Genomic DNA, 12,500 nt, shown 5'->3' on the forward strand with positions numbered 1-12,500 from the left:
GATCACGTGCTTCCTGCCGAGCAAGGCCTGGATGATGATGTTGTAACCGGCGCCGCAGATCGTATTGACGATTCGGTGGATTGTTGGGCTGTCCATCTGATGTAGGAAAATCGCTTGTCTGAAGATCTGCTGGCGCCGGTGTGTCACGATAAGTCCCGTCGCGTCATTGAACCGTAGGGTGGGCAGCTCGTAGTGAGTCCCATCCGGCAGTGGCTTCCATTTCTGGTTGCTGTACCGGCCTCTCAACTTCTTCGTGTCTGTTGTATCCCCTTGGACGTAGTTCAAGAATTGTCTCTTGCGTTTCCCCAAGGCCAACTCCCACGGGTCTGCGTCCTTCTCTGCAGCAGGCGGGGGGATTGTTGGAACTGGCGGCTTCGACTTGCAGGGTGGTCGTCTGGTGGTGTGACGGCTTTTTGCTTAGCAGCCGCGGCAACAACTGTATACATTGCAGACTCAACGGAGGCGGTTGGTAATGTTAACTGCTTCACCGGAGTCGGTTTGGGATTAGAAGTGGGCCGTCGCGGTGGTGACTGGTACATGGCAGTGTCCAGTGTCCCGCTGGTCGCGTCCGTCGACTTGTCCGCCCGTGGCGAGCTGGTCTCCTTCCGCTGAATAAATGGAGGGGGCGACGACGCAGATGGAACCGCCGCTGGCGGTTGATCCGCCAAGTTTGGTTACCCCTGTGTCGCCCCTGGCGCACGTCTCCTCTTTGCACGTCCTCTTCTCTTCCTCTTCGGGGTATCGAGATCACAGTACACTAAGGTCACTAGTATATAACTGCACTTTTGCCCCCCTTTTTTTTTCTTTTTTTTTCGCCTATGGCATAAACATTCTCGCCCGATTATTTAAGAATTTGTATGCTCCCGAATAACGCTATAAAAGGCGAAGTGCAATTGGTCGATATTTAAATTGTTATTTATAGTCCACGCAAGGCTGTTGGATCTACTGGTGAGACCAGTAGAGCTAATTTTAATCTTCATAATAATAACCATAGACTGAATGCTTGGAGTGGAGTCGTTATCTAGGCTCAGGCTGCCAACTGTCTGCAGAAAGTTGGCCAACTTAGCGGTTACGTTGTAATTCCCCAACTCCCGAATTACGACGGGTGCGCTCAGATTAACAGCTACTGGGTTATGCCACGAGAATCGAGTTGTAAGAGCGCTAAGACTAGCAACTAATGGTTTATACGACGAGAATCGAGTTGTAAGAGCGCTCAGACTAGCAACTGATGGTTTATACGACGAGAATCGAGTTGTAAGAGCGCTCAGACTAGCAACTGATGGTTTATACGACGAGAATCGAGTTGTAAGAGCGCTCAGACTAGCAACTGGACAGTCGTAGAAGTTGTTAGAGCAGAAAGTTGGCCAACTTTGTTATGTCAGTTGGTAGTTTGAGCCTAGAATAAGATTAAAGAAAGTAAAAAAGAAACAGGAACCCTCCCCCCACCCCAAAAAACAGAAAAAACACAACCCACCCACCAAAAAAAATTCAAACACTCCCCCGCCCCTCCCACCAAAAAACAACAATAAAAACCTCCAAAGCAAACAGAAATAAAACAAACAAAACAAAGCAAAACACAACAAAACAACAGTAAAAACCAACAATTACCCCATCACCGAAAAAAAATTATAGAATAGAAAAGAAAAAGCAAAACAAAATAATAAAAACAAAAACAAAAACAAAAACAAAAAGTAAAAATAAAATAAAATAAAATAATAAAAAAATAAATGAATAAATGAATAATTAAAAAACAAACAACACATTTATTTTTGGGGTCTTTTTTTTTTTTTTTTTTTTTTTTTTTTTCACAATATCGGACTAAAGACTTTCAAATTTGATAAGCAAGGGTCGATGTTGCCATGGTAACATAGTAGGGACTGCACCTTTAAACGCAATATTATCTGATATAAACTGAGCAACAAACGAAACGTTAATATTATTTCAGTTCTGTTTTCTTTGTTTAAACTTATTCAGTTCGAATCTCATTACATTTTGTTTTTAATAAGCGTATCCACGTTTTGTTAACATTTAAGGATTCTATTCACAGTATATTTCTCGAATTCCTTTTACAGAGATTTGTTTTTTAAATATACGAGTTTTGATTGTTGTCCAGTATCAACTTTTGTTAACCAATATATATATATAGCCAATTACATAACTATCGTATGCCTTTTTCTATCGATATTTAAAAAAAAAAAAAAAAAAAAAAAAAATAAGAAACCCAATTATAATGTCTTCGTCGTGAAATGATACACCTGTATCAGTATAAATGTCTGTTTTCTGACGAGGATTTATTTTCTATTTTTCTTAGAGTCGTGTTCACGTCGTCTGTGTCGTCGTAGATGTCCGTATGGATTCTTGATCGGCAAAAACGGATGCCCGATATGTAGTTGCATAAGTATGGAGTTACTATTATTCTCTCTCTCTCTCTCTCTCTCTCTCTCTCTCTCTCTCTCTCTCTCTCTCTCTCTCTCTCTCTCTCTCTCTCTCTCTCTCTCTCTCTCTCTCTCTCTCTCTCTCTCTCTCTCTCTCTCTCTCTCTCTCTCTCTCTCTCTCTCTCTCTCTCTCTGTGTGTGTGTGTTTGTGCAGGGCTTCTAGAGTATACTAGCCTCACTCCCATGTTGGGTTACTAAATTATTAAATAAGTACTATCATCACGCCCGACGGCTACTAAGAACATAGTTGTCAAATGCTGCATTTATGTCTGTTTTGTAAATATAACTTTCCTGCCCCACCCTCCTTCTGATTGTACAAATATTCTGATTGTAAATCAGGGCTTGTGAATTCTCGAAGCTGCTGTGTGTGTGTGTGTGTGCATGCGTGCGTTGTGTGCGCGCGCGCGTGTGTGTTACTATGTTAAAGTAGTGTGTGTGCTACTATGATCCCAATCAATCTTGGCCCATAATGTAGAAAGTCAGACTGTCAACTGTGTGTGTGTGTGTGTGTGTGTGTGTGTGCCTGTGTGCGTGCGCGCGCGTGTGTGTGTGTGATCAATGTGGCGTGTGTGTGTGTGCTACTTAATCCCAATCAGTTGGCCCATAATGCTAGAGTCAGACTATCAACTGTCACGACGAAGTTGGCCAACTCGATGCCTGTGTGGTGCGCACAGATTAACAATCAATCGGGCGTAGGAGGTCGTAAACGAGAATATAGTTGTCAGAGCGCTCAGACTAGCAACTGGACAGTCGTAAAAGTCGTGACAGTAAAACATTGGCCAACTTTGTGTTGGCAGGTGGTAGTCTAAGCCTAGCGTAATAGGTTATATTTTACGAGAATCGAGTTGTAAGAGCGCCCAGACTAGCAACTGAACAGTCGTAAAAGTCGTGAGATCGGCGAGTTGGCCAACTCCGTCGTGACAATTGGTAGTCTGAGAATAACATCAGGCTATTTCTCATTCCAACCAGTGTAGCACGACTGGTATGTCAAAGACTACGGTATGTGCTATTCTGACTGGGATGGTGCATATAAAATATACCTTGCTACTAATGGAAAAACAGTGTTGCGAGTTTTCTCTCTAAGACTATATGTCAAAATTAGCAAATGTTTGACACCCAATAGCCGATGATTTATAAATCAATGTGCTTTAGTGGTGTCGTTAAACAAAACAGACTTTATATGTGTATTAGGGGCGAGACGTAGCCCAGTGGTAAAGCGTTCGGTTGATGCGCGGTCGGTTTGGGATCGATCCCCGTCAGTGGGCCTATTGGGCTATTTCTCGCTCCATCCAGTGCACCACGACTGGTACATCAAAGGCCGTGGTATGTGCTTTCCTGTCTATGGGATGGTGCTGATAAAAGATCCCTTGCTGTCAATCGAAAAGAGCAGCCCATGAAGTGGCGACAGCGGGTTTCCTCCCTAAATATCTGTGTAGTCCTTAACCATATGTCCGACGCCATATAACCGTCAATAAAATGTGTCGAGTACGTCATTAAATAAAACATTTCCTTCCTCTATATGTGTATTATATGTGCTTACAAATTTCTTTTCGTCTTTATATGTACCGGACAAAAATAGAAACACCAATACCAAAGGGGCATAACGTAGTTTTTAAACACTAGGCATATTTGTTTTTACTATTAGAGCCGGGTTTGTTTGTTTGTTTATTTTTGTTTTTGTTTTTGTTTTGTTTTTTTGATAACTGAAATCATACTTTACTTATATTTTATTGCTTAGATTATCCATTTCTGTACATTCGATGTGGTTTTGATCATCCTGGTATTTGTAATATCACAAAATGCATTTCTCATAGTTTTAAAATCGCACGTGCATCTGAGAAGTAGCCGTTATGGAGTCGAGTTTAAGTCTATTTTTAGAGGGTAATTCACTATTTCAAAGTCACAGACTCGTGTTTCACTCAGTTGTAACTTTATCCAAATGCGTTTGTAGATTAACTAAATTTCGTGTTAATTTTCACGGGTTGAAACTAGGGTATGTCCCTTTAATTCGTTTTTATTTAAATTATTCACCTTGAATCCCATTTATTTTTGTATCTGTTACAATATTAAAATAGCACGTCCTCGTGTTTAAACATTACGACGTATGTTTGACCATCAGAGCCGTTTTTGATAACAGAAATCAGACATTAGTAAAAATGGCTTTTATTTTGATCCCTTGTTGCTCAAATAACCCGTTTACAGAACGCAAACACACGCATTTTATTTTTCCATATCATGGGTTTTCTATGGTCGCAGACCCCTCCTAGCTGACGATCTATTACTATTTAATTGTTTAGATTATCCACTTCCAAACATACGAAGTATTTCTGGCTATTTTAGTGTTTTTAATACAATAAAATGAATTTGTTTCGTATTTCTAAAAAAAAAATTCTTAAATGAACGAACCAGTGAAAGTAACAGTTATGGTGCCGAATCGAGTCTGTTTTAAAGGTATATCCGCGTTTCAACGTCACAGTATCTTGATTCACTCCATTGTAACTTTATCAAAAACCTGACCTTGCTTTAATATTATGTCCATGGTAGCCTGTTATGTCAATAAGGTTACAACTTGGTTCTACCTTGGTTCCACCTTGGTTACACGTTGGTTACACCTTAGTTACACGTTGGTTACACCTTGGTTACACGGTTTGATTATCTCAATAGGGAGGCCAGTGGGGCGGTGTCCAGCAGTCAGAGCGTACAGCAAAGTCTTCTGTAGGAGAGCAAAGATGCAATCTCAGTGTCCTAAACATCGGAGATGTCCCCGCGGTAAGTATAGTACAGTAGAAAAGTGTAGTATAGTAGTACAGTGTGGTATACTATAGTAGTACAGTGTATGTGGATTGTAGTAGTACAGTGCAATGTAGTATATCAGTACAGTGTAGTGTAGTATAGTAGTACAGTTTAGTGTAGTATAATAGTATAGTATAGTATAGTAGTACAGTTTAGTGTAGTATAACAGTATAGTTTAGTATAGTATAGTATAGTAGTTCAGTGTAGTGCAGTATAGTAGGACAGTGTAGTGTAGTATACTAGTACAGTGTACTGTAGTATAGTAGTACAGTGTAGTGTAGTATGATAGTATAGTGTAGTGTAGTAGTACAGTGCAGTGTAGTGTAGTGTTTTGTAGTGTGGTGTAGTGTAGTGTAGTGTAGTAGTACATTTTAGTGTAGTATGGTAGTACTATGCACTGTAGTATAGTAGTAGTATATTAGTACAACATAGTGTAGTATAGTAATATTGTATAGTATAGCAGTAGAGTGTAGTGCAGTGTAATAGTACATTGTAGTATAGTATAGTAGTACAGTGTAGTGCAGTATAATAGTACAGTGTAGTGTAGTATAGTAGTATGTGTAAAGTGTCGTATAGTATAGTAGTACAGTATAGTATAATAGTACAGTGTAGTATAATATAGTAATACAGTATTGTATTTAAGACCGCCACAAAGAACTCTGTCTAGTTTTTGCTCAATGTTCTATAATTAGGTTCCGAAGCCTGGGCTGGGAACCTAATCCATCCATCCATTCATCCGCCCATCCGTCCATAATCTATCCACCCGCATATCCATCCAGCCAGCCAGCCATTCATCCATACATCCATTCATCCATACGTCCATCCACCCATTAATATATGAGTCTACCCATCCATTCATCCATCCACCCATGTAAGCATTCATCCATCTATCCATCCATTCATTCATCGAAATAACCCGTATCCCATCTATCAAAGGATCCATCCATCCATCCTTCCATTCATCCATCTGTCCATCCACCCATGCATACATGCGTCCATCCATCCACCCACCCATCCACCCATGCATGCATTCATCCACCCATCCATTCATTAATCGAAACAACCCAGCTCCTATTTTTCAAACTATCTATCCATCCATCCATTCATCCATCCGTCCGTCCATCCATCAATGCATACATGCATCCATCCATCCACCCATCCATCGACCCATGCATGCATTCATCCATCCATCCATCCATCCATTCTTTCATCGAAACAACCCGTATCACATCTATCCAACCATCCACCCATCCATTCATCCACTCGTCCATCCACCCATCCATACATGCGTCCATCCATCAACCTATGCATGCATGTATCCATCAATACATTCATTCATTCATCGAAAACACCCGTATCCCATCTATCAAACCATCCATCCGTCCATCCATTTATCCATCCGCGCATCCGTGCATAAGCTATCCACCCGCATATCCAACCACCCATCCAGCCATCCATCCATACATCCATTCACCCATACGTCCATCCACCCATGCATACATGCGCCCATCCATCCATTCATCCATCCAACCATGCATGCATTCATCCATCCATCCATCCATGCATTCATTCATCCAAACAACCCGTATCCCATCTATCAAAGCATCCATCCATCCATCCATCCACCCATTTATCCATATGCCCATCCACCCATCCAACCACCCACCCACACAACCAACCAACCACCCATTCATCCATCTATCCATCCCTCCATCCCTGCATCCATCCATCCATCCACCCATCCATCTACCTATCCATCCATCCATCCTTCCATCCATCCATCTATACATCCATCCATCCACCCATCCATCCATCCATCCATCCATCCATGTATCTATCTATCTATCTATCTGTCATGCATTCATCCATCCATCCATGCATTCATTCATCGAAACAACCCGTATCCCATCTATCAAAGCATCCATCCATCCATCCATCCATCCACCCATCCATCCACCCATGCATGCATTCATCCATCTATCCATTTATTCATCGAAAAAACCCATATCCCATTTTCAAACCATCTATCCATCCATACATTCATCCATCCGTCCATCCATCAGTGCATACACGCATCCATCCATCCACACATCCATCGACCCATGAATGCATTCATCCATCCGTCCATTCTTTCATCGAAACAACCCGTATCCCATATATCCAACCATTCATCCATCCGTCCATCCACCCATGCATACATGCTTCCATACATCCACCTATGCATGCCATGCATCCATCCATTCATTCATTCATCGAAACAACCCGTATCTCATCCATCAAACAATCCACCATCCCTTCACTCTTCCATCCTTCCATCCATCCATCCATCCACCCATCCATTCATCCATCCATCCATTTATCCATCCATCCATCCATCCATTTATCCATCCATCCATCCATCCATCCATCCAACCACACACACACCCAGCCAACCAACCACCCATACATCCATCCATTTATCCATCCATCCATCCATCCAACCACACACACACACAACCAACCAACCACCCATCCATCCACCCATCCATCTAGCTATCCATCCATCCATGCTTCCATCCATCCATCTATTCATCCATACATCCAACCATCCATCCATCCATCCATCCATCTAACTATCTAACTATCTATCTATCTATCTATCTATCTATCTATCTATCCATCCATATTAATTTGTCAGCGTGTTATATTTACTTCTTCCAGGACAGACCTGCTGCCCAGGAGCGTGTGGAACAAAACAATGCATGCGATTAAAATGTAGGTTAAAAATGTTTAAAGTCACATCTTCTCCCCCACTACACCTTTTTATTTCTCCCCCGAATTCCGTCGCATTTCCTCCTAAATACTCATGAATATGCATAAAGACAAACAACAGCCCCCTCATCAACAACAACAACATCAAGAAATAAAAACGAAAACAGCAAACAAACACTCAGACATTATGCGAAAATCTCGAACAATGAGGTATTTTACGAAATGACTCATCTCATATGTTGACAATGCCTGTCACATGATATGTTTTCTGATTTCACATGTTGACAATGACTGTAACATGATACGTTTCCTTATTTCACATGTTGACAATGGCTGTAACAGTAAATGTTTCTGATTTCACATGTTGACAATAGCTGTAACAGTATATGTTTCCTGAATTCACATGTTGACAATGCCTGTAACAGGATATGTTTCCTGATTTCACATGTTGACAATGACTGTAACATGATATGTTTCCTGATTACACATATTGACAATGCCTGTAACAGTATATGTTTCCTTATTTCACATATTGACAATACCTGTAACAGTATATGTTTCCTGAATTCACATGTTGACAATGCCTGTAACAGGATATGTTTCCTGATTTCACATGTTGACAATGACTGTAACAGGATCTGTTTTCTGATTTCACATGTTGACAATGCCTGTAACAGGATATGTTTCCTGATTTCACATGTTGACAATGACTGTAACAGTATATGTTTCCTGATTTCACATATTGACAATGACTGTAACAGGATATGTTTCCAGATTTCACATATTGCCAATGACTGTAACCGGATACGTTTCCTGAGTTCACATATTGACAATGCCTGTGGCAGTATATGTTTCCTGATTTCACATGTTGACAATGACTATAACCGGATACGTTTCCAGATTTCACATGTTGACATTGCCTGTAACAGTATATGTTTCTAATTCCACATGTTGACAATGCCTGTAACAGTATGTTTCTAATTCCACATGTTGACAATGCCTGTAACAGTATATGTTTCTAATTCCACATGTTGACAATGCATGTAACAGTATATGTTTCTAATTCCACATGTTGACAATGCATGTAACAGTATACGTTTCCTGATTTCACATGTTGACAATGCATATAACAGTATATGTTTCTAGTTCCACATGTTGAAAATGCCTATAACAGTATATGTTTCTAATTCCACATGTTGACAATGCCTGTAACAGTATATGTTTCCTAATCAGGTTTCTTGTCTGTGTTTCCTAGATTCGTGCCCACGCACACGTTGCATGTTACTGGGTGGGCGCCGTCGTCGTAGGTGTCGCTATGGATTCAGGAGGGACAAATACGGATGCCTAACTTGCACGTGTAAACGTACGTAGTTGTTTTATTGCCTGTATGTATTTGCGTGTTATATTCTGTCATTCACAATATATTGCTACTCCTGCATCTTGTACTATCATTTAAACTGCTGCCATCGCCACCGGCAACGCCGCAACCACCGACACCACCAATGTCACTACCACTACTGCTACTACTACTACTGCTACCGCTACTACTGCTGCTGCTGCTACTGCTACTGCTGCTGCTGCTACTACTACTGCTACTACTGCTACTGCTACTGCTACTGCTACTGCTACTGCTACTAATACTACTGCTACTGCTTCTGCTGCTACTCCTACTACTACTGCTGCTGCGGCTGGTACTACTGCTGCTACTTCTACTACTACTGCTACTGCTACTGCTACCGCTTCTGCTGCGACTGCTCCTACCGCTGCGGCTCTACTACTGCTACTACTACTACTGCTACTGCTACAACTGCTACTACTACTACTGCTACTACTGCTACTGCTACTGCCACTACTGCTACTGCTACGGCCGCTACTACTACAGCTACTACTACTACTACTGCTGCGGCTGTTGCTACTGCTGCTGCTACTACTAACTACTACTGCTACTACAACTGCTGCTGCTACTACTACCGCTGCTGCTACTACTACCGCTACTACTGCTACTGCTTGTGTTGCTGACACTGCTACTGCAGCTACTGCTTCTACTACTACTACTGCTGCTGCTGCTGTTGTTGTTGATACTACTACTTCTCATACTGAAACTACTGCTACTGCTACTGCTACTGATACTGATACTACTGTTACTGCTACTGTTGCTGCTACTGCTACTGCTCACAGTGCTCGAGTTAAAGATGTCCCCTAAATTAATTAATTGACTGTTATTAATTATTATTATTATTATTATTATTATCAATCATCATCATTATTATTATTATCATTCTTGGTACATCTTGGTTACACGTTGGTTACACCTTGGTTACACTTTGGTTACACGATGGTTACACCTTGGTGACACTTTGGTTACACGTTGGTTCCACCTTGGTTCCACGTTGGTTACACTTTGGTTACACGATGGTTACACCTTGGTTACACGTTCGTTACACGTTGGTTACACCTTGGTTGCACGTTGGTTACAGGTTTGTCACACCTTGGTTACACGTTGGTTACACGTTCGTTACACATTGGTTACACCTTGGTTATGCGTTGGTTACACCTTGGTTACACGTTGGTCCACCTTGGCTAGACGTTGGTTCCACTTTGGTTACACTGTCTGATTGTCTCAACAGGGAGGCCAGCGGGGCGGTGTCCAGCGGTCAGACAGCGGTGCAGGAGAGTAAACATGAAATCTCAATGTTCTAAATATCGGAGCTGTCCACGTGGTGAGTACAGTATAATAGAAAAGTGTTGTATAGTAGTGCAATGTAGTATAGTATAGTAGTACAGTGTAATGTAGAATAATAGTAAAGTGTAGTGTAGGATAGTAGTACAGTGTATTACAGTATAGTGGTACAGTGTAGTGCAGTATATTAGTACAGTGTAGTGTAGTATAATAGCACAGTGCATTGTAATATACAATGTAGTATAATATAGTAGACCAATGTAGTGCAGTATAGTAGTAGTGTACTGCAGTATAATAGTACAGCATAATAGTACAATGTAGTGCAGTATAGTAATACAGTGTAGTGTAGTGTAGTATAATAGTAGTGTAGTGCAGTATAATAAAACAGTGCATTGTAGTATAGCAGTAATGTAGTGTAGTATAGTAGTACAATGCAGTGCAGTATAATAGTGTAGTGTAGTATAGTAGTGCATGTAAAGTGAAGCGTAGTATAGTATAGTATAGTATTGTACAGTACAGTAAAGTATAAATATAAGTATAAGCATAAGCATAAGCATAGTACAAGCATAGTGTAAGCATAGTATAGTACAGTACAGTGCACATCAGTACAGTGCAGTACAGTACAGTACAGTACAGTACAGTACAATATAGTACAGTACAGTTTAATACAAATATATATATTATTATTATTATTATTATTATTATTATTATTAATATTATTACTTTTAATCTGCCTATTTTGTCATTTTCTGAGAAACGGCCAGAACCGATTTCGTGGAACTTTTGTAGATAATGTGGTCCCTTGGGGGAGGGTGGGGGGATCCATTGGGCTATTTCCCGTTCCAGCCATTGTTCCACAATTGGCGTAACAAAGACCGTGGTATGTGCTATCCTGTCTGTGGGATGGTGTATACAAAATACCCCCCTTACTGCTAATCGCAAAGAGTAGCCCATGAAGTGGCGACAGCGGATTTCCTCCCTCAATATCTGTGTGGTCCTTAACCATCTGTCCGACCGCATATAACCGTAAATACAATGTGTTGAGTGCGTTGTTAAATAAAACACTTCCTTCCTTCCATCGATCCATCGATCCATTCATCCATCCTTCCTTCCTTCCATACATCCTTTCTTCCTTCCTTTCTTCCTTCTTTCCATCCCTCATTCCATCCATCGTTCCTTTCTTCCTTTCTTCCTTCCATCGATCCTTCCATTCTTCCATCCATCCATCCGTCTTTCCTTCCTTCCTTCCTTCCTTCCCTCGATCCCTCCCTCCCTTCCTTTCTTCCTTCCTTCCATCCTTCCTTCGTTCCTTCCATCCTTCCCTCCCTCCCTCCCTCCCTCCCTCCCTCCCTCCCTTCCTTCCTTCCTTCCTTCCATCCTTCCTTCCTTCCTTCCATCCTTCCTTCCATCCATCCATCCATCCACATTAATTTGTTAACTTGTTATATTTACTTCTTCTAGGATTGACCTGCTGTCCAGGAGTCTGTGGAATAAAACGATGCTTGCGATTAAAACGTAAGTTAAATATATTTAAAGCCACAGATTCTCCCCCACTACACCCTCTTATTTCTCCCCCGAATTATGTCGCATTTGCTCCGGCACACACGTAAATACATATAAAAAGGAACTTTAAAACGTGATGTGAAAACAATTTACTTCTTTAAAAGACAACCAAAAAAAACCCAAGAAAAAAACAAAAAAAACAACAACAAAACCACACAAAAAACAACACCAACCCTAAAACCCCAAACCAACACAATCCGAACCCCCCCCCCCCCCCCCAACAAAAAACAGATAAAAGCCAAATAACAAAAAGCAACAACAACAAGAACAAAAAGAGA

General features: G+C 41.1%; 2 protein-coding genes across 2 annotated transcripts in view; both read left to right on the forward strand.

Moving 5' to 3' along the window:
• The window catches only part of LOC121373734 (balbiani ring protein 3-like), a 242,574-nt gene that overhangs the window by 141,200 nt on the left and 88,874 nt on the right, over positions 1-12,500 (forward strand). The window lies entirely within an intron of this gene.
• Positions 7,935-12,426, forward strand: LOC121373735 (antistasin-like). Its single transcript, XM_041500491.1, has 4 exons — positions 7,935-7,982; positions 9,235-9,342; positions 10,607-10,699; positions 12,121-12,426. Exons 1-4 carry the CDS (start codon positions 7,970-7,972, stop codon positions 12,267-12,269), a joined length of 363 nt encoding a protein of 120 aa, XP_041356425.1. The 5' UTR covers positions 7,935-7,969; the 3' UTR covers positions 12,270-12,426.

Source organism: Gigantopelta aegis, chromosome 5 (assembly GCF_016097555.1).
Source record: "Gigantopelta aegis isolate Gae_Host chromosome 5, Gae_host_genome, whole genome shotgun sequence".
Classification (NCBI taxonomy): Eukaryota; Metazoa; Mollusca; class Gastropoda; order Neomphalida; family Peltospiridae; genus Gigantopelta; species Gigantopelta aegis.

Bases quoted from the DNA above. Each gene is read 5' to 3' on its own strand.
- LOC121373735 (XM_041500491.1), top strand. The intron at 9,343-10,606 runs GTACGTAGTTGT...TTGTCTCAACAG, and splicing joins CCTAACTTGCACGTGTAAAC to GGAGGCCAGCGGGGCGGTGT. The intron at 10,700-12,120 runs GTGAGTACAGTA...TACTTCTTCTAG, and splicing joins ATATCGGAGCTGTCCACGTG to GATTGACCTGCTGTCCAGGA.